The sequence below is a fragment of the Mustela erminea genome, chromosome 10, assembly GCF_009829155.1.
Source record: "Mustela erminea isolate mMusErm1 chromosome 10, mMusErm1.Pri, whole genome shotgun sequence".
Taxonomy (NCBI): domain Eukaryota; kingdom Metazoa; phylum Chordata; class Mammalia; order Carnivora; family Mustelidae; genus Mustela; species Mustela erminea.
The window spans coordinates 52,175,909-52,199,418 of NC_045623.1; the positions used below are offsets into that span (position 1 = coordinate 52,175,909).

The window sequence follows — 23,510 nt, forward strand, 5'->3', positions numbered from 1 at the left end:
TTCATCAGACATATTTTGAATGCCTTTTTATATGCCTGGCACTGTGCAAAGAACTGTAGAGTTTCCAAAGAAAGACAAAATGTCACCCATGTCCCTCGGAGACTTACCATCTAACTGGGGAGATGAGATACATCTGTATTAACACAGGACCGAATTATGATAAGCGGTATGTGAGTATATGATACATACATGCATATACATGTTATATTTATAAATGTAAGAATCTAAGGGGGCAGCTCCATTAAGAGCTCTAAGAGGAAAGTCCATCATGGACCAACTAAATTTCTTTTTATCCTCAGCTGTCCTCATGAACAATTGGGTCCTTTAAATCCCACTTTTATTGCCAGCCCCCTCTTAGCTTCTGTTTCCCAAGTGATCTTATCCTCCATTTCTTTAGTTCTATGATGACTTCCTCCTAAGGTTTCTAGTTGTCTCTTGATTAATCTAGCTTGCTAAATCTTCATCTAAATCCATTCATTGAGTTTAATGAGCAACACAGGTACAAGAATGTAACTTTATAAAGACAAATGAACATGTTAAAAAAGCCCATGAATTTTAAACTTCTATAATCAAAATGATTATTTCCAGTTAACCAGATAGTGAGAGAGCACTGAGGGAGGTAAAATACCAAATTCCCACTTTCTTATGCCTATAAAAATGTCTTATCTATGCCCATGGGGAGGTAGTGGTATAAATTTATGCATGGCAATTATCTTTATGTCTTTTTTACTTAAACTCAGGTTAATTTGAATTCAAAAAACTAACTTTCAGTATTTTCTAGTTTTCTTATTAATTAGTACTTGTTAGTTTAAAACATTAAGGCAACATATTTAGAAATATTTTATTAAATCAACAAAAGAATATACTTGAGCACAAAAATATAGTAATGAAATGTGTCCTACCCTCTAACTAATTAATTACAAACAGAAAATCTTATTATATATTTTAATGTCCCACATAATGAGTGACAGGCTCACGTCTTTGGGTATTACAAATAGCCATTTCTTTAATTCCTGGCTTAAGTTCAATTTTTTGGTTTGGTTTTGGTTAGGTTTGTATAAGAATATTTGCCTGTGAAAAGCCTGGTTATATATATCTGATACTTGTTAATTATTTTAAAAAATATTTCTAGTTGAACCTTTCATTTCCTACAAGTGAATTTTGAGACTCAGCAAGGTCAGGGTTATAGAGATAATTACACCAGATCCAGCATAGAGGCTTCAATTCTCAGGTTTCTGTCCAATAACCTTCCCTTATATTGAGCTGTCTTCTAGTGAGCTCAACTGTGAGCACATTACAGACATTTAAAATCCCATTCCAGATTTGAAGAGAGGTAGGAAAGACAGAGGGATTGATGGAAATTCCAGAGATGAAGAGGGAAATCTGTTTTCATGGATTTTGAAAAGTATTTCAAGATATTATGATAAAGTTTTAAGGTGACAGAATAGAGGGTAAATGCCTTTACACATCTTTGTAGAAATTTATAAGTAGAAGCAGACACAAGTTAGAGAAAAGTCATAAAATATATTAAGGTTTATAAAAAAATATTCAATTACAAGGTAGCATATTTCTATTCCATTCCTGTTTTATCAATTATTAATCAGGTTATCTTGGGTAAGTCAGTGTACCTCTTTGTACCGTATTCAATTAGTCAGTAAAATGAAGGTAATAGATGAAGGTAATTAGATGGAATTAGTGCTATTTTCTGTCTAGTATTAAGTCTATGAATCTAAATATAACTTATTTGTTGAAATAATACTTTAAAAAGGAAATATTTTATGATACCTGATACTGAAGGACAAGAATTTTGTTTTAGTCAACAAAAGAACTAAAAGAGCTGTACAAGCATAGAAATGTAAATTAAAGGTTTCATTACTTTGTTTTCCTCATGATTTATACATTCAGTTTCCAAGTTATCTTGCATGTATGGATCAATTTTTCAAATTTGTTTCCCAAGACTGTGGCTGGAGCTTGTCATGGTAGCTGTGATCTAACTCGGATCCAAGTCTCTTGCTCTGTTAAAGAATTTCTACTTTGAATCAAAAGGAGTGACTCTAGTGACTAGGAAGAGACTATGATATCAGCTAATCATGAGTTTGCACCTGTTGTCCAGAGTTCTGTAGCCCTCCACGTAGGAGGAGTAACACTATTGAAGCAAGAACAGTGGATTCCCACTTACCCAGTTAGGCACTTATCTTCATGAGCAAAATGATAATAATGATGATGCTGATGTTGAAGATGATGATGCCATTAGTTATGGAGAATCTATAACGTATCTGCTACTGCTCTACTATGCTCAACACTTAATCTGTATCATCTCTGTTAATTACTTAATTGCTAACCTAGTTCTTTACTGTTATTTATCATTTTTAAGTTATTCATTATCATCATCTTTGTTTTACAGTTAAGGAATTGCAGACTCAGAGAAGTAAAGTCATAATTCCAAGTCCCAAACTCAGTGAGCGGTAGAGCCAATATTTTAACTGAGATTTGTTCTAGTGGAAGGCCTTCTGTGTGATACTATGTATGCTATATTGTCTACCCTAAGAAAAGCTCACCTTTCCTAATTGGACTTCACAGAACAGACAAGTTAACTGTCCAAAGAAGGAAATGAGTTGTTGATTTCATCTCTATAAATTCTTTTATAGAGACTGGAGGAGTTAAATTCATGTCGGAAAAGTGGGTGAAGCTTTTGGGGCTACTTCTATGATGAAGGCAGTGGACATTATTGGTCAGGAATCAAATGTAATGGGGGTCCCATTTTAAGCACATTGAACCATATTTGCTTCTGGTAAGGAGACAGAAGAGGTGGGGAAGAAAAGGTATGATCTCTTTTTTCTTTAACCCATTGGCCTTGTGTGGTTCAAACTAAATCGCAGCTGTCACTGCTGTAGGGAAAGGGAGCCTAAGGTAGAAGTGAGAGGGGGAACAAAACTTGTGACTGAGCTTTCAAGAGTCCGGGTCTGGTATTAATAAAAGCATTTAGGGACATTTACCCAATTAAAGGTAATTGACTACTCATTATTACCAGGAAATAGATGTGTTTCCTCTATAGAAAGAAATTGGGCAGAGTCTCCTAACAAAGGAAAAAGTCCAGAACCTTTATGAACACGGTGGACATAGTAAATAAGTAACCGGGGAGAAGTTTTCTGTAATGCAGAGTAATGGCTCATAAAAAGATTAAAGGCAGATGGGCAGGATTAGCACATCATTCTCTTGTGGAAGGGAAGTTCTTTGCCAAGAACTGTGCTTGCAGCTATGTAAAAATACTTGTTTTCATCTCTACAAAACTCTAAATGTTATTGTTACCTGCATTTTTAAAGATACACAAAGCAAAGCTCAGACAGTTTTCAATGACTTGTCAAGGTCACAAAATTGGTTAAAACATAGACTCAAGATTTGAATTAATGTCTGCTAGACTTGAAAGCACTTCCTCTTGTTCCCAAACTGTGCTCCAAGGTAACTGTGATGCTGTTATTAATGCACAGGGGTACATGAGTTGTTTTAAAAATTTGAGGGAAACAAAGCAATACTTGAAATCAGTCAGACACTATATGAATTGCTGGCTCTCCGTTTCAGTATTAGAATGCACTTTCCTTTTGATGACAATCTTTGTGAAGTTGGGTTTTTGTGTTGCTATGATCAAAAATCAAGTGCTATTTGAAAATCAATGTGAAACAGAATTGTAGTACCTGATATGATTCAAGGTTTGAGAAGATAAGTGGTGTCCCACAGGTGCACAAATTTCATTAATCAGTTTTGTTATTTAAACATGAAATAAAACTACTATTTTCCCTTTAAATTTATGTGCATTATTTTTCAAATGACCACTGGACAGGGCATAAATATGTATGGAGTTGCTCAGACCTAATACTTAATGAATGGAGCTGTTTGGTACTTTTTTGGTCCATGGTCCTTGCAACAAAATTACTTAGACACTAAGTATTTGTATACCAAGATTTTTAGAACCCCTAGCCTTTACTTATTTTAAGTCATAATTTATTTACCATACCATTCTCCTTCCTTCCTTCCTTCCTCTTTCCTTGCTTTCCTCACTCTCCTAATATTCTTCATCATGATGTTTTGCCTTTACTCATAATATTGTATTAATGTATTAATATGGTAAATTGTTGTTTTTAAAATACATGCTATTCAACATATAGGTAATAAAATATAACCAGGTATGGCATTCAACACTCAATAATGATTAATTTGACAAAAACTTAAGAGAAATTGTTCTTCCCTCAATTAACTTCTAATTTGACAAAGGGACACGTTATCAGTATTACAACACTAGACTCTATCAGTTGTTCATGTACTCAACAAATATCTATTGTGTCTGACTCTGTACTAGGCACTGTGTTACACACCAGAAAGACAATGATAGACAAGACATACCTGGTTCTTGCCCTCATGAAACTCAGTCTGAAGTTAATAAACAACATAATTATAAATGCTTTCATTATCTTTAACACGAATTAACAGGATGATGTGATAGAGGAAATCAGAGGTTCTACTGACCATGGTGCTCAGGGAAGGCCTTCCTGTTGAGGTCATCTTTAAACTCAAATTTGGAAAGATGCAGAAGTGCTAGTCCTATAAAAAGCTGGGTGCTAAAGACTGAATGGTTGTGTCCCCTCAAAATTCATAAGTTGAAACCTATATGATGATATTTAGAAGTGGGACATTTGGGAGGTGATTAGGTCATGAGTGAAATTAGTGCTATTATAAGAGACCCTAGAAAGCTCCCTATCTCCTTTCAAAACTGTATGAGGTCAGAGAGAGAAGATGGCCATCTATAAATCAGGAAGTGGGTCTTTACTAGATGCTGAATCTGTTAGGACTTTGATCTTGGACTTCTTAACCTCCAGAACTATGATAAATAAATGTTTTTCTTTATAAACCATGTAGTCTATGGTATTCTGTTATAGCAACCTGAATGGACTAAGACACTGGGAAAAGCAAATGTAAGCTTCATAAAACTTATATAAAGGAATATGGAGGTAGAAGACAACCTTCATACCTCCTTGTCCTGCTTATTCATATGCCCCTCCCCACTGTTTTCTTTGTCTAGCATAACACATACTAAAACTCTTGGCATAGGGTTGACAAATAGAAAGACATCAAGAAATGTTGATTTACTTTTCCTTTTCCTTTTCTCTGCTGCATTTATAATCTATTTACCTTGTTTATTCTTACCATTTTCTGCTTCTGGTTCTACTTACCTTATTCTTTTTTCCTTGGTTTTCCATATTTAACCATATGGATAAATGTATCATGCAATGTGTGATATTTTCTTCCACATTCTTGACAATATGAACTAAATAATTACTTTAAAATGTCATACAAGTGCAAAACATACAATAAAATGCTTAATATACACTGATCAGCTGGACACTTGGCTATCTATGTTTATTTTATCTGGAAGTTGAAAATATGGAGTGTGGCCCCTTTATCTGGGTGAGCAATTCAAAAAGGGAGGATGATAAAAAAGCAACAGTTTCGCTTTGTTCTAGGATGGGTAAAAGCTGGGGAAAGAAGATCTAGAATCTCAATTTTAGAAAAAGTATTGAAATTACCAGTGAAATTTCTATTCAAGAGAAAAGGCCAGGAGAAGAAGAAAACTAAGAAAAGTTGGGGTAAATCACTGAAATAATTATAAAGCTTAAGACTGAGTTTCAATTAGATAGGAAACAAGTGTTTTTAAGAAGGGAAAATTAGATTTGGGTCTTAAAAAGATCATTATTAGGAAATGTTAACTGAACTGGGCTGAATTAAAAATTCGTATTCTCTGGGGTACCTAGGTAGCTCAATCAGTTAAGCATCTGCCTTTGGCTCAGGGCATGATCTCAGGGTCCAGAAATTGCGTCCCTCATTGGGCTCTCTGCTCAGCAGGGAGTCTGCTTGTCCCTATCTCTTTGTTCTTCCCCTGCTTGTGCTCTCTCTCACTCTTAAATAAATACTATCTTTAAAAAAACCAGTTTATTGACAAAGTAATGAGGGGGCTGGGGACAACGGGAACCAAGAAGTTGACAGTTTTTATAACAATGCAGAACAGAATTGAGGGCCTGAAGAGGTTGAGGAGATACACTTAGATGAAAATACATAGATTTAGGTGACTGGAGAGGCAGTGAGTAGAGAGAAAGAAGGAAAAAGAAATCAAGATACCTTCCAATTTCTAACTCGAGTAAGCTAACAGATAATGGTGTTAGCAGAGATCAGGACTGGGCATATAGGAGCAGAAGCAAATTTGGGGAAGAAACATTAAATTTAATTTTGGATTTTTCAAGTTCTAAATGCTTTTGGAATAACTTTAAGATTTATTTTCTCTAGTAGGGTTATCACTAAATTTATGGCCCAAACCATCTTTTCCTTGCCTCACCTATCCTAACCCTGTATTAAGCAATTTTAGAATCTTCTTATTTAAAGTAAAATCACTCAGTTTATGGGTTAAGCATGACCTCACAATCATTTTAAGGTTAAACTGTGATTGCATGAGGTTTAAATATGAAGTGTAGTTGTAGTTAGTGTGTACCTCCTAAATGTCGGCTTTGTTCCTTTTTATATTATTGCAGTATCTTAGAGATAAAAGAAAAGTCTGTTTCTCTTCTATCGCCTATCTCTGATATTTTAAAAGGAAAGAGTACAGTAATACAATAATATTGATTTCATTCATGTCATTTGCTTATTTTGCAAAAACCCCCCTAAAAGTAGGGAAATGAGTATTTACCGAAGTTTTCATCCCTGGATACCAAGCTGTAATCTTCTTTTCTGGGGCAGGCTGATCCCTCCACTGGCAGGTATTCGCACCGTGCTTACTTTTGCTCAATCTTTTTTCCCTTTGTCTGGAATGACTTCCTCTCTTTCGACTTTAAGAGAAGCACCCCATTTTCAATATGCACTGCAACCTTAAACTGTTTCACACAACTTTTTAATTGAGTGGCAGTGATCAGGTCTCTCTCCAATTTCTTAAAGTACTATTATATGCTCCATCCCACAACTAATCACGCGATCGTATTTCAGATACTGTGTTCTCTAATCACTGCATCTGTGGTAATTTTACTTGGCAAGGCTCTAAATTAGTTGGGGACTGTGTGCACATTTTATATTTCTTTTCTCTCTCTCACAGTGTTTAGCACAGTGCTAAATATACAGTTGGTGTTTAATCAGTGCAACAAATTGACGCTGTGAAATGCAGATTTGTAAAAGAGTTTCACGAACTTAGATTTTTGAGAAGTAGGTATAGTTACTTCTAGATGTACTCATATCAGGTATGTCTCTAATGAAGATAAAAAGGTGATAACCAAATTAGCTGAAGAGTGGATGAGATAGTACAGAGGTGGCATAAATGTAGTTGAATTCTTTTCAGACCACACAAATGGGTAAGGATGAACATCTAGTTTATTCTAAAATATAGGAATTAAGTTTCACAAGGCTAGATCCAGAAAAGCTAAATTTCAAACTTATCTCCTCTTTGTCATGTTTACAGTAGTGTTTCTTATAAAAGTTTTAATCTAAACACAGAAACAAACAAAAAATGGCTCTAAATCTGATCGAGAATTTTACTGAGATTTGCAGAGTAAAAAAAAAAAAAAACTTCATTTAGTCTTTTCTAATGACTCATACAATAAAAGTTTGGGGTAGCCAAAAGAGTATAGTGAAAATGATATAATGCACTTACTGGCAAGGCCTAGCTGAGTGAGCAAGTTATTCCTTCTGTGTGTATTGGAACTTTTGGAGCTGTATTAATAATTTCAGACCATGAGGGTGTCATTTATCTGTAATTGATTAAATGCAACCCTCATAGTTTGAAAAAGTAGAGAGACTCCTTTGTATTTCAGGGGAATAAATGTACTTATCAGAGAAGATCTAATCAGTTAAAAAAACCATATAATTTAGTAATTCCAAAAAATCCAAACCACACTGGCAATTACCAATAACCTTGAAATACCTCCACTGTTATCTCCTTTGGGGCTACAGGCCACTTGTGTTCATATTTTTCTTTCACAGTTTGCTCCGTGTTAGCAGTTGGATTTGAATTCTCAACACGCACTCCATGGCTTGGCTTACCCACCAGATTTTGTACAGATTTTACCATATTCTTTAAATCCTCTGGGTAAGGAGTTGGATATCGTTTTAGGTTTATTTCAACCTAGAAGTTTATAAAAAGAAATTTAACATAAAAATACCTTCGGCAAACATGTTCATAAAACTATTCCATTTTATGTGCAGTAGTAAAACCAAATGCAATATAGTGAGTGTTGAGCTGGCTGAGAAAATGTAGAGCAGAGCACATAGTGTTCTTTGCAAATTTTGCCCTCATGGGGCCTCTTCCCACCCTGCCACCTTCTAGATTAAAAACAATTTTGGGGTTATATTCTATCGTTAGACCTACCCTGCAGCTGGTTGCAATAGCAGTAGGTCAGATACATAAGTAACTGGTAATCCAAAGATTTTCAGTGTTCTATTAGGTGTTTTTACACTTTAGAAGCTGTTCCTTCCCTATCTTAATTATTTATTAGTAGTTATTTTCATGTTAAAGCTGTCTTTGGAATATCAACATAGATGATAAGAGAAGACCCCAAAAGATTTACAAGAAGAGTTTATCATGGATTAAAAAATGGGGAATTGACAGTATCTGCTACCAAATGTTCATTAGCTCTATGTTAATTAGCATGTTATACCAAAAGGTCAGGCAGCTAAGTCTTGTAAATACCTAAAAAGAATAGGCTTCAGGGTGACTTTTACATTTAGCTTTTACCCTAAAAAGTGACATGCCTTGTGGGTAATGTCTTAAAATAAGAGGAAAATTAAAAATTGAGGAGATTTTCTAAAATATTCTAGATAAACATGTAAATTTTGGTTTATATTACCCAGTTATTTATTTCTAGTCTTGAATTCATTTTTGTTGTGTCAAGCTGACTTTAGGGAACATATATATTAACGATTATTCTTCACATTTAATTCAGAAAGAGAAAATATGAGACATTTCCATATAGAAAATCCCATTATCAGAATATTTAAAATTTCCTTAAATTGGAATAAATACAAATTATCCATGGTGAGTAAAAAAGAGTGGGAAGGAAAACAAGGAGCAGATTTATTTGTCCCGGCTTATTCCAACTGTCATATCTTTTTGCATCTGAGTAGAACCAACTTTACAAAATGGAATGGTTTATGTGATTGTGGTGACTATGTTTCTGTGGAAAGTGTGTCGGGGGGTAGGTTGAGAGGAAGGGAGAAGAAAGCAAATCTGAAGAAGGATGGAGGGAATGAGAGGAAAGGAGAAAGTGGGGCAGGCATACACATCCCACCCACCCACACCCATGTAATTCATGGGATGTAAGAAACTATGATGGTGGAATAGATCTGAGGATTATAAATATGAATTCAAACACTTTTGCTCATCTGCAGTTTTAACAAATCCACCAACTTTGTTATATTTATTCTTCCTTGTGGCTCATTTTCCATATAAAACACTGGGATTGGACTCCGTGTGATGACTTCTAACATTCCTTTCAGTATTATACATAAAAAATTCTTTTTCCAATAGCTTTTTGGAAAGTTGAGGAAAACCCAGATAATTTTACTAGTATAAGTACTGTTGTAGTCTTTTACACTCCCAAACAAATAAGAATGAAATTAATAATATATAGAAATAAAACTACCGTTTAAAAATATAACCCAAGAAAAAGTTAGAGTTCTCAGAAAAAAAGTGTAAGTTGTTAAAATGTAATATAAATATAGCTCAGGGTACTTAATTTGTAAAGCATTCTTAAATAAACATAAAAAGAATGATATCCATGCTAGACAAAGTCCATTGGGATGCATGCATTCTTGGATCTGCTGTTTAAGTTGGTATTAGAAATGTTAATCACAGATTAAGTCTAATTTTAAATTACATTGTTGAACTCATTTAAAAGTACTTGATAGCAAAGGCCTAAAAGTCAAAAAACTACATTTAAAAAAATATAGATTGTGGAGTGGTATGGCTATAATGCCAATTAAGAACATCTTTTAATTTTTAATGACCAATGGTATATGAATGAAAAATAATTTTCATGTAAGACAATAGATTAAAATTTTATGTACCTTAAAAAATCCTCATTGCTAAAATTACACTTCTAAAGTGAATAATGTAATTTATTTTTTGTAGATGCTATGTCTCATCTGACACAGTGAGATGACTATATACTAATGGTCATGGTGCCAATATTTTCTGATTATTTTATAAGCATGTTAATATAATATTTTAGTCACATCATCAGAATATGTTTGGGTACTTTATCTCTGAAAAATATTTAAATTTAGAAACAGAAGCAGATATGTCAGGCTAATGAAGCTTAAGCTTTAGAGCCTATCACCTGCGTATGCTTTTTCCATAGTCTTGTGAGAGGTCCTACTTTTATATTTACATGATTATTTCATATTCTTTTCCTTAAAGAAGCCCTTCTCTGAACTGTGGGAGTTTCAGGTCTTATAAAACTTGGATTTTTTTCCACCTAGACAACAAGCTCCTTGCTTCCCATTTACTAGTCTACCAACAGAACTTGCTGGACGTGGAGTTAGGAAACCTAAATCTAAGCCACAGATTTACCCCCGAGAAGCTGTCAACCACTAATTTTTCTGTCCAGTTTCTGTTCGTGTAAAATGGGAATGATAATATCTTTAGTTAATCTAGAACTAAAATGAGATAATAACTATGAAAATCTTGGAAATGTATAAATTCTATATAGAGATTAGATACTATTTTCTAAAATCAGATTCTACTTAGGTATTTTTAAAATCTGAATTTTCTTGGCAGTTTATATTTTACTATATATAACATATATATATATGTGTGTGTATATATATATACACACACATATATATATATGTATATATGTATATATATATATATATATATACACACACACATATATATATACACATATAAAACTCCATACTACCTGTAACAGTTTGGACTTTTTCCAGATTGCGTATAGCAACAACTATCATTTAGTCAGTATCTGCCATCTGCCAGGCACATGCAAAATGTTTTATAAAGATATTTAAATTATTAATAGTTATTTATATAATAAATAATTCTTATTTCATTGTTTATTGTTTACCATAGATTTGAATATAAATAAACTATAAATAATTATAATTATTAACATTCATTAAATATTTATAATTAATTATAATTAAATATAGTTTAAATTTTATAATCCATTGCAGCAGCTGTTCCTTTTCCCCTGGGAAAATATGGGCTCAGGCCCTGAATAGGGCTCAGGCACTGTAAGTTCCTTGCCCAAAGTCATACAACTCAGGTCTTTGACTCCAAAGCTTATGTTGTGTTACTCGGCTCAAGGCTATTCTCTGATATAAGTAAAGCACATATTTGTATAATCTTGTAGAAAAAAGTGTTGTGTAACTCTAAAATATAAATTTTATTGAGTTAAATAACAAGATAATTTCAAATTTTTAAGCAGTTATTTTATAATTTCTTCTTAAAAGAAACTATAATATTTTATAATTGTTATGTTTGTAAGCTCTGTAAAAGCATATTTTATACCCTTTTACAGATTGTTTTGCCTATGCCTTCCTACTTTTTAACTCTTATGCAATGCTTCAGAAATAAAAAAAATGATCACAATACAATATTATTAATACTTCAGTCATGCCCAAATAAAAGTAGTTTCTTTATATTTCTAAATACATAGACTAGAAATATTCTCTCATTCTAATATGGGATGGAGAAATAATGTAAATTCATTTATGGTATAAATAGGTGGGAAAAAACTGTCAATTGTTCTTATGAAAATGTTGCATATATCACTCACCATAAAGTATTTGTTCATTTTACATATACATTTTATTAAAATGCAAGATTTTCATTGCAATGTTACTTCATTTTAATTTTAGAAAATAGAAATGTTTCACAACATTCTATATATCTCACATCTTTAAAAAAAAAAAAAGTGCAGTAAATGCAAATAGCAGCTGCAAGATGTTGGAGACTCCCAAAAGTTTAGCAATAGAAGAATTTGTGTTAATAGCTAGGGCATTTAGAGATGGTATCTTGAATTCTCAAAGAACTGTGGTTTTCTTATATAATGATTAAATTCTTATTTGGTTTGACTATAAATTCCAGTAAGAGAAGTAATAGTTAATGCTTTGATTACTGATCATTAGGGATCTTATTCTGGGAATTAATCAGAACATTTTACATAGAAAGGAAGCCTATAGGAGTTTTAGTTAGGATTCTCAGCTGGCCTTATATTGCAGAAATAATATAAGACACAGAGTAAGACTCTAGTCCATTGCATGTGGATGGTAAAGCTTACCAAAAATGTAGTGTCCTTTCTCATCCCATGAAGACATTTTTTTTTTTCATTGAATTTTAAACACCCAACCCACTGAGATAAGGAAGCCCTATTTGCCACAACTCCCAAACCAATCTTCTCTTACAGGAATTGTCATCATCTGTGCCTTCAAATTGGAGGGAAATTGATGCTTTTCAACAATGTCCATCTTTGTGCTCAAAGTCCACTCAAAGCAAATTTCAATTCAAAGCTCATGCTATTTTAAGAATCAGGTTTTAGTTACTTAATCTCCCTCTGAATTGATAATACAAAAATGTGTGTGTGGTGTGGGGGCAATTTAGATTTTATCAATAGTGTCATCAACATTCTGCCCAACTATTGGTATTCCCACACTTTAAAGAAAAAGAAATCTTTAAAAATAAAAACATAAATAAAACTGAAGCACCCAAATAAAAAATCATGCCATATATCCCACCATTAGGCACCTCATTATTGATGTTCCCTCCCCTCTGACTTGGTCTTCCCACCCCATTGCCAATGTCAACGAACAAAAACTTAAATTGAGGTCAAACATTGGCAATTGGATGGTTCCTATAGGATCAACATTTCTTACCCCAAATCATGCAGAACATACCCCATAAAACCACTGTTCCAAGGTTGCCTCTACATGGGGGATTCTCCTACCCCAAACACCTAGGCCTACCTGTCTGCCACTTAGAGAGGGAAGAGTGGTGGATTGTGCTGCAACTGGCAATGGAGTACACATGCTCCTTTCCTGCTGGAGGCCACTTATACAACCCCATGCCAGCTGTGGGTCATTCTGGGGGACGGGCATATCTTGGATCTGCTGATCACACCTGGCCCATGGTGTGCAGCAATCGCCAGACAGTCTGGCAGGTTGGAGAGTAATCCCACGCTGGCCCCTTTCCCAGGGGGCTTGGCAGGGGTGATCCTGTGGGAGAAGGAATCTCCATTTTCTGGGAGAAAGAGGAGCACTGTAGCAATACTTTCACTTTATCATTTTTCTACTCTTGATATTTTTTTTCACTTTGGGTAATGCATTTAAAACAACCATCAAAAAATTAGTTCGAACTCTCTGTAATAAAACAGTACCAATATCATATGAAGCTAACGGGTCACAATTTTTTCACACAATGCAGCATTCACACTACACTATACGCTCTATAAGTAGGGCATTATACTCTAGTCCATTTGGAAGCTGATGGCATAGGTCAGTGGTTTCTTTCTTAATTTTATATAAATAAAAGGTAAAATGGTGTTAAATTTAATGTATATGTAATGAACCAGAAAAGTGTGATTGATTTGGTGTAAGATTTCTGTATATTCCATTCATCATGCTTCCATGATGATTTATTTAGAAGTTTGTTTGTGTTCTAATTTGTCCAATAGCCAATGGCATTGGAAATATTCAAATTAGTTAAAACCAAGTGTTTGAGGTTTTCGAAACAAATATTGTTTCACCAAAATATAAATAAATCAAATACAAATAAGTACAAAGAAAATTCAATCTAAAGTATAATGAGCCTACTCTGATTATAAACACACCTGACCACATAACACACAAACAGGGCTTCTAAATAACTCTTTGCATTTTATGTTTTCATTGACACATATACCAGAGTATATCAGAGTACTATTTTCTTGTTAGAGCCTTTGAATATGGATTTTTAGGAATAAGCATGTAGTTTTTGACATTCAGTGAGGTAAAAGAATGAATCAGAGGTCCAGTATAGAATGCATCATCCATTGGTTCTAGATTTAATGTATGAAATCTTAAAAGTAGAACTGAAATGCTGTAAGGGTCTTTGTTTATTTTTAGTTTGGCAATGCTATTTCTAGAAATTCACAAATTAAAAAAAAATGTTTCTTTGGTTATTAGATAGCATTAACCAAGCATCCAGAAACATTTTTTTAAACCCAAATCATTAACAAAACTATCATTTTGATTTGGGAATCCATTTTGGATTTTTCACAATGATGTAGAGGTAAGCCTTGTCAATACCTTACTGTCTAAATCTAATAAGGTTCCAGGGTGTGTTGGTTTAAGAAAAAAGTTTAGAAAATGTGGGAATGAGGGGACAGAAAAAACACATTACACAATCTAGATCTGTTAATAGGATGCACATACATTTACTTAGGCAATTAGTCACTCAGAATGAGAGCTGTTAGTATTCATGATAGAAAAGGTACACAAATATTGCTATAAATGATTAGAGATTCAAGATGTTGCCATGATGACAATATGATGATCTGATGATAAAATCTCTTTAAATATCATTTAAATAATGAAAAAATATGGATTTTAAAGCTCCACTTTGTTACTTGACTTAGATTACTTCCAATAAAGGATTTTTAAAAAGATGTTTGAGGTGAAAAAATTGAGTATCACCTGCTATTAGGCACTTGCCTCCTTTAAAACTTGTTTTCTCATTTAAGAAAACTCATAAATTCTTCTCAGATACCCTAGAGACCTAAAATCTTTCGGAGATTTTAAAGCCAATATAACATATTAATCCACTGGCTCCTCCATAAATGTATATTTTGGTCCCATATGGTCTGCCTGGTGCCTTGCTTAGTGATTAAAAGAAAACAATTTCACTGTTTCAAAAATGTAATAAGGTTCGTAGATAAAGCCTATCAACCAGATTCGTCTGTTTTGGTTTTCTCTCACCTTGAATCTCTTTCATGTTGTCACTCTGTAAGATGGGGTGGTATATCAAATTTGCTCAGTCAGAATTGGGACATTCTGAAGGACACAATGCTTTTCAAATTACCATCATGCTCTAATGAAGGAGACACAAAGATGTATCTGACCTTTAAGCAGAGGTCACTCAATTTGTCCCAAAGTCTATTTTAATAATAACAATGGATAAACAAAAATAATGAGAGGAAAGAAGAAACAAAATGAAAAGTTTCACCTTAACTTTCCCAGCATTTTCGTCATCTTCCTTTTTTTCTTCAAATTCAAAGGCAACAGTCATGCGTTGTTGTCTCTGCTCTTCCCACAGTGTAGGGTTAAAGCTGTCACTGTCTGACTGGAAATCTACAGTTAGATTCCAAAGTATTATTGCTTTTTTTACATGAAGTGTTATTTATAGAGCTTAGTACACTATGCAAAAAAATGGCAATAGGTACTGCAAACAAGTACAAAAATTTTAAAAAAGGGGAAAATAAAGAGAAAGAAAGAAGGAAATAAAGGAAAAAAGAAGGAAAGAAAGAGAAGAGAGGGAATAAAATACCCTTGATATTTGTTACGTGTTTTCTTACATCTTAATTCAAATTCAGCTTTCCTAAGTACATATAAATTATATACTGGGATTGGGAAGTTTTCTAGTGTGGAGAACAGGTTCTCCAAAGGATAATAATAATAATAATAAAAGAGTTGGAATATACATTTTAAAAACATTATTTTTTAATCTTCACACTAGCACACCAGTGATAGTACTAATATATCCTCAGTTTGTTAACTCGCTAACTTTAAGAGATTTGCTCAAAGTTGTACAGCTTCTCTGGGTCAATGCAGGATTCCGTTCCATGTCTGTGTGATTACAGAGCCTTTACCCACATTTGTAGCCACTAAATTCTATCAGGATTTTATAAAACATACTACATAACATTGGCTTTTCAGTAAAATGTGTGTGATTGCAAGCTTTTCTTTTTGGTGTGCGGTTGTGGGGATAATGAAGGGGAGCTTGTTTTTAGGGTAACTTTAAAATTACAGTCTCAAAACTAGTCTAAATATGTCTCAACAAGGAAAATAAGTGGCTTATAAATCTTTATTTTATATCAAAATATAGGCTGATAGTAATATCTTCCTTACCAACATTAATTGTGAAGATCACATGAAAATGCAATACAAGTACTTAGTTTAGTCTAAATTCTTTCCCAAAAGATGAACTTTATCATGTATTTCCTTTTTTTGTTGTTGTTTCAGGGATTCTGAAAATTCATTTATTATACTTCTGTCTGAAAAGCCAAAGGGTAACTTACTTAAAGTTCAAGAAATTTTTCTATTACCACTCTTCTTTCCTCAAAGGAAAACAGAACAGAACATAAATCAGGCTAATTCCTTAACGTCATGACTTGCCTTACTAGATCCACCTTACTCCCTGCAATAAATGAGGAATTTAATCTACGAGACTGTATCTCAGAAATTACCAGGAAATCTGAGACTCTTTCCACTTTTCCCTACATTTTAAAAAAATACTTTCATAATCTTAGGATACTAATATGAAAATATAAGTAAAGTTACATGAATAAAAACAATCCTCACTTAAGGTTTTTCTTATAGCGTAAGTAGACATGGTGACTTCTCTTGTAAAAATTTAAAAGCTCAGTTTTACTGAAGACTGAAAAAAATATGAAAACAATCTACCCTTTTCCTACTTTTGTAAGTCAAAATTTGAAGAAAATATTCTAAAGTATCCCAAAATGATTCACTTATATTTACACGTCAAAGACTAAAGATGTTTAACATAATTATCCCTGAAAATAGATCCATAAACAATGGATTCTGGACACTGAAAAGAAATAAAATAAAATAAAATAAAATAAAATGAAAAAAAAAAGTTGCTCTCATTCAAGTGGATTGGGTGGATTTAATCCATGGGTATATTAAAGTGGATCTACTCTTCTAAGAATTACCATTACTGTAAGACTAGAAAACACGTGTAGCTGCCTGTTCTGGCTTGGGCTAAGGAGCCTATTTGGAGTTCTAAATGGTAAAGGACAAACTTCCTTTAAAATTGTGAAATTTGTTATCAGAAAGTATAGAAGATTGATTTTAAAAAAAGGTTTAGATTTGCAATAAGTATTCCTATCAGAGCTACTGACATCACTTAGAGAAACCCAACTTGAAAGAGAAAGAATGATCATTATTTTCAAGTCATCTCTTTATGGTTGACTGTTAATGTGAAATGATTTGGGGCCTGCGATCACTGGGCAAAATGTTTAAATTGTGTTCGTGAAATTGGTGAACACAGAAAATAAAAAGGTTTTTTGAACCTTCGTTAGGTCTGACTCTTCTTAGCTCATTTCAGTTAGCTGGATACTCTAGTTAATGACCTAGTCTTGCAATCCACCAAGGGAAGTTGTTCCTAGAAATCAACATTTTCATGTAAGATATGAAAAGGGAGAGTTACATTTTTTGGAATCTTATTTAAAATAATATAGTTGATGTTGATTTTGTATTGTGCAACTTTAGTGAATTCTTTATCATTTCTAGTAGTTTTTGGTGGAGTCTTTCAAGTTTTCTATATAGGTTTCGTGTCATCTGCAAATAGTGAAAGTTTGACTTCTTCCTTGCCAATTATGAAGATAAGATTCATGCTTAGGGTTAACCCCTGGATGATTTATATATGCCATGTAATTATTTTTATAGCCTTGCCCATGGGCCAGGATTCCTGGCCAGAGATCAGAATAAAATTAGTTCCTTTAATCCATAATTGTATAAGCATAGAAGAAATTTTTACTGACAATTTACCTTCATCACCACGAGGTTGCTGGGGAAACATGTAGTTAGTCAATACTCTTTGCTTTGTTTCTGGATGGGCTTCAGTTTGTAAAGGGATAAGGGCTTTGGACTAGAAGCAAAGAACACATAAGTTAGAATAATAAGATAGTAAATATGAAGAATACTACTTTTATAGAAGATAATGGTCAATAGTCTGGCCTCAGTGAGCTGAATGAACAATAAAAGAAAGGCAAGGAAAAAAGTAGTCAAATAAGAAAGGATTTCATAAAATAAGACTATTGCTGAGGAATAATCTCAAATTCTAAGGTCTTCATATTGAGAGTTTCTTTTTCTCTAGTATACACTTTTACAAAACCTATTCATCTTCACTGGTAATGTCACTTTAATCTTAAAGAGACCCAGATGTATTACATTAGTTCAACTAAGTAAGCTTTTGGTGTGGTTCTATACGCTTGTTCATTTTCACAAGCTGTTGCCTTAAAAAGATAAAAGGAAATTGCTATCAAATTGATGCTATTGCAAGATTGTCTATGAGTTTAATTAGGTTAAAACATAAGCATTTTTTTAAGAGAGATTTTTGTAACCAAAGACAGAGTCTGTGTAAAAATAAAGACCTGTAGTTTTTTATCTGCTATATCAACAATATATTTCTTATGGATAGTAAGATTCCATTCTTTATTATTAATTTGATTTTAGAAATACTATCTGAAGGGTGTTTTAGAACTCTGATATTATACACTATACATATTAATATACTACATATATAAATATACTGGAAATGAGGATATCTAATGTTCAAAAAATCCACTTATTTCATGACATTTATCAATAGGAGTGAAGCACAAAGGGGATTTGGGATTCCAATTTGCCTCATGAAATGGAGTCAGAAACACATTAAATCATTGTTCTAAATAAAAGTTAAATGATGCAGTCACTGTTCAGTTCATTCTCCCACAAGAATAATAAATCATGAAATTAGTGGATGTTTTTTCACAATGCAGGACTCTAGCATTGACTGCTCTATTAGCATAGCTCACATTGAATCCAGAAATGACTTATTTATAATGATACATTAATGCCTTGAAAAATCTATAGTTCGGGACGCCTGGGTGGCTCATTTGGTTGGACAATTGCTTCGGCTCAGGTCATGATCTCGGAGTCCCGGGATCGAGTCCTGCATCGGGCTCCCAGCTCCATGGGGAGTCTGCTTCTCTTTCTGCCCTTCTCCTCACTCATGCTCTCTCTCCCTGTCTCTCTCTCAAATAAATAAATAAAATCTTAAAAAAAATCTATAGGTCATTGATAAGATTTGAATTTGAATGACAACCTAATGTTTTTACTTAGCAGATGGAAGCAAGTGCTATAATGACTATAGGAGCACAAACATTATAGCGCTTACATTTTGTAGAGATTTATTTTATTTTTTCACAAAAAAAGCCCAACACCTAGAAGTCTGAACAATTCATTTACCAATAACGTTGGTTTTATCCTCAGGAAATAATGATAAGAAACTAAATTCAAGATGATTTGTTTTTATTTGGCCATTCATATTTGGGGATAGCTGTTTCAAAATTTAGGATTATAAGAAAAAAGTTAAAAAAGACCAATAAACTGTGTCAGAATTTTCTATTGCCAGTTTTTTTTCTGGTGGCAAATCAGATGTCTTCAACTGTTACTTGTTATTTTTCTTATGAAAATTATTCATTAACACTCAATTATGGATTCAATTATCATCTATTTTCCTGAGTATAAAAATAATATAAAATCAATTTTACAGAAAGTACTCATAATATTTGCAAAAACTATCTGAAAACTTCTTGTATAAAGTTTTAGAATTAAGTTGATTATAATTAAAGTATAAAAAAAAGGAACATGCAGGATAATAATTCCCTCTGTGGGGACTGCGTTAATGATTTCTTATTCTTTACCTTCAGAGATATAATTAAAGAATGTCCCCTCAGGACACATATGTACTATCAAAAATAACAATGTATGAAAGTGATCATTTTGTGTATTAGATCTCTCAGAATGAAATAGATGCCAAATCAAAGTATTTAAAGATGGTGGGGATTATAGTACTGAATTTTCTGTAGCAATGAAATACATACTTCAATTGCTATCATTACAAAAATCTCTCTTCTAGAAAATAATCTGTATTTTGTAATAATTGTCAAGGATATCTATTGGGAATAAGTTAGTAAGTCAAAGTTTCAATTATAGTTTATCTTAATAAATAAAATAAATCAGGTAATAAAATTTTTTACCTGATTGTCAGAAAGCCACAAAGCTGCAAGCTCTTTCAGTTTGGTAAATGAGAATGGTAAATTCTTCAATCTGCAAAAACAAGAAAATTCTAATAGCATGGGTGAAGGTGGATATAGTTCATTTTTATGAAGAATTATTTTTAAAATAATGTAACATTCATTTCATTCTTCTGAGCAATCTTTACAAAGTGAAAATTTCCTGCTTACAACCCTTTAAATGCTTCCTATCATATCTAGGATAAAATCCAAAATTGTGGACATGCCTTGTCAAACCTTGTAAGATCTGACCCCTAAGGCCTCTTCAGAAACTTCTACAACTTTTCCTGCCTTAGTCTTCCCAGTGCCACTGATGCGCATTCTATCAGCCCACTAGGAAGATTAGCCAAACTACTGTCTGTCTGGAATACTCTTTCTCCCCAAGTTCACTAAACTAAATCACACATATCCTTTAGCTCTCAGCTTAAATGTAATTCTCTCAAAGAGGCTTTTCCTGACTCTATTTAAATTACTTTCCCCAATGTAGTCTCAAAGTACCATATATTTTCTTTAATGGAACATACCATAGTTTGTAATTATAAATTTATTTTTGTGATTATCTTTTTTACTGGCTGATAGCCCCACAAAATTGTTGCCTCCATGATGGGAAGGGGTCATGCCTGTCACACTACTAAAGGTATCTACAGCTCCCAATGCTATTTTGACTCCCGGAATTGTGTCCTTTTGTTCTCTCACCCTTTGTATATTGTGTAGTAAATATTCCAAGAGGAAATCTTAAAAAATGCATTTTGAGGTACCTGAAGTTTGGCATAAGCTTTGGTATTCAATAGAAATGATCTAGTGTTGGCCTCAGCCTTTGGAGGACCAAATCACCAAATGCCTACTTACACATACTATCTGATATCCCTGAAAGTGTGCATGATGAATGAATTGTGATTACATAGGTTACCATAAAAGCTACTCAGCAAAGTGCTAATACAACCAAAGCATGCTGATGGACTTATTGTTAATTTCTGCATGTTCACTTTTGAATATAGATACACCCTTTAGAGAGAGCTTGGAATAAAAATTTTCTTAAGTCTTTAATATGTTGGAACTCTTTCAGCCAACTGATTAGTACATGTATTTTGATAATGGAAATGAAAAATGTTATAATAATTAATAGGATTGTGGAAGTAATTTGATATGTAAAAGCTGCTAAACATTTTCAAATAATTTAATAAATATGAAAAGATATTGACAGCCAGTACGAATGTCAACAGTGTGTATTAGCCAGAAAACTTTGGGAAGAACATAATAACCTCTCTGATCTCATAAATATTTATAAGAATATAAAGAGTAACTAGACTAACATATCATAATTCTCTTTTTATAGAACAATTTGTTATATTAGTGTTTGTAGCATGAAAACAAATTACATAAAAACCGTTTGTAGTTGTTAGTTATTTAATTTCATTTAAGCCAGGAATTATGAAGTAAGGTACTACAGAAAGAATTTTTCACGTTGTGTGGAGATGAATTATAGGCAGAATATAAATTCCACCACATCAAAATTACATGAGGGGGACCTCTACAGAATCATATGCAATAACATGTAAGATAAATCATCATCAATTCAGTTATAAACATAGAGCATAAAGAAAAGAAAGAAACTATTAGAGAAGGATGAGTTATCCTCATTTCTCCTTGCACTTCCAGTAACCTGCATTGAAAATTAGCCTCTGTTTAATATCACAAATGTGCAATAAATCGACCATAGGAACAATCTTGTAGTTGACAGTGCTAAGGCATAATTGTTCTTAAACTATACAAACTTTTAAAATCTATTCTATTCTAAGTATGAAATTGTGATAGTCAAGACATTTGGATAGCATTTCATATTTAATCTTTTATCCAGGCAGTTCTTTTTCTAATAGTAGTGTTCAATTTTGGCCTCAGCTTCGGCTAAATATTGATATTTAACTCGAGGCTGAGATTCATGGATTAATTCATTAACTTAAAATATTAATTTGGCTCTACACTGTGTTCCAGTCACTGTACTAGGAGAAAACTTTAGCTAATATAACTGGCCTGACAAAATATTTTAAGTTCCTGATATTGTGAGATTCTCAATGTCTTACTCATATCTTTTATCCTAGCATCTAGCAACATGTCTGTCCCATGGTAGTTACAGAAATATCTTTTATTTCTTGAATAAATAACTTCATTAGTAGCCCTTCTACTTTCTTACACCATACCCCAAAATGAACTCAACATGGATCAAAGACTTAAATGTGAGGCCTGAAACCATAAACCTCCTAGAAGAAAACAGACAGTAATTTCCTTGACATCAGCCATAGAAACATTGTTCTAAATAGTTTCCTCAGGCAAGGGAAACAAAAACAAAATTAAACTATTGGGACTACACCAAAATAAAAAAAAACTTTTGCACAGTGAAGGAAACCATCAACAAAACAAAAAAGCAACCTGCTGAATGGAAGAAAATATTTGCAAATGATATACCTGATAAAGGGGTTAATATCCAAAATATATAAAGAATTTATACAACTCAACACCAAAAAACCAAATAGGCCAATTAAAAAATGGGCAGAGAAACTGAATAGTCATTTTTTTTTTTTTACAAAGAAGGCATACAAAATGCCAACAGACATATGAAAATATGCTCAATATCATTCATCATCAGGGCTGCACATCAAAACTACAATGAGATATTACCTTATACCTGTCAGAATGGCTAGAATCAAAAAGGCATGAAATAACCAGTGTTGGTGAGGATGTGAAGAAAAAGCAGCCCTGCTGCACTGTTGGTGGGAATGCAAACTGGTGCAGCTGCTGTGGAAAATGGTATTAGGTTTCCTTAAAAAATTAAAAATAGGGGCACCTGGATGGCTTAGTGGGTTAAAGCCTCTGCCTTCAGCTCATGTCATGATCCCAGGGTCGTGGGATCAAGCCCCACATCGGGCTCTCTGCTCAGCAGCGGGGAGCCTGCTTCCTCCTCTCTCTGCCTGTCTCTCTACCTACTTGTGATCTCTGTCTGCCAAATAAATAAATAAAATCTTAAAAAAAGTTAAAAATAAATATGCCATATGATCCAGTAATTCTACTACTGGGTATCTACTCAAAGAAAATTAAAACTCTAATTAAAAAAGGTATATGTACCTCTACATTTATTGTAGCTTTAATTTACTATATGTGCTGCCGAACTGAGCACTGTAGCTTTATTTACAATAACCAAGATATGGAAACAACCCAAGGGTCTATCCATAGATTAATGGATAAATATGATTATAATAAAGAAAATGTGTACATATACTGGACTATTACTCGGCTACAAAAAAGAATGAGCTCTTGATGTTTGCCAGGTCCCACAAGGATGGACCTAGAGGATATAATGTTAAGTGAAATAAGTTAGACAAATAAAGATAAATACCATATCATATGGTATGG

General features: G+C 33.2%; 1 protein-coding gene across 10 annotated transcripts in view; it reads right to left on the reverse strand.

Annotated features, from left to right (window-relative positions):
• Positions 1-23,510, reverse strand: part of LRRC7 (leucine rich repeat containing 7) — a 559,049-nt gene that overhangs the window by 93,142 nt on the left and 442,397 nt on the right. For 6 of the 10 annotated variants that reach the window (XR_004276033.1, XM_032301468.1, XM_032301466.1 and 3 more), the window contains exons 14-18: positions 20,067-20,136; positions 17,812-17,911; positions 15,248-15,372; positions 13,012-13,260; positions 7,952-8,152 (exon numbers count right to left, since the gene is read on the reverse strand). Coding sequence is in view for 9 of the 10 variants with exons in the window: in XM_032301468.1 (XP_032157359.1) it covers positions 7,952-8,152; positions 13,012-13,260; positions 15,248-15,372; positions 17,812-17,911; positions 20,067-20,136 (745 nt within the window). In the remaining variant the exon portion in view is untranslated. The remainder of the gene's footprint in view (positions 1-7,951; positions 8,153-13,011; positions 13,261-15,247; positions 15,373-17,811; positions 17,912-20,066; positions 20,137-23,510) is intronic. The other 4 variants (XM_032301475.1, XM_032301471.1, XM_032301470.1 and 1 more) reach the window with 3 other exon arrangements.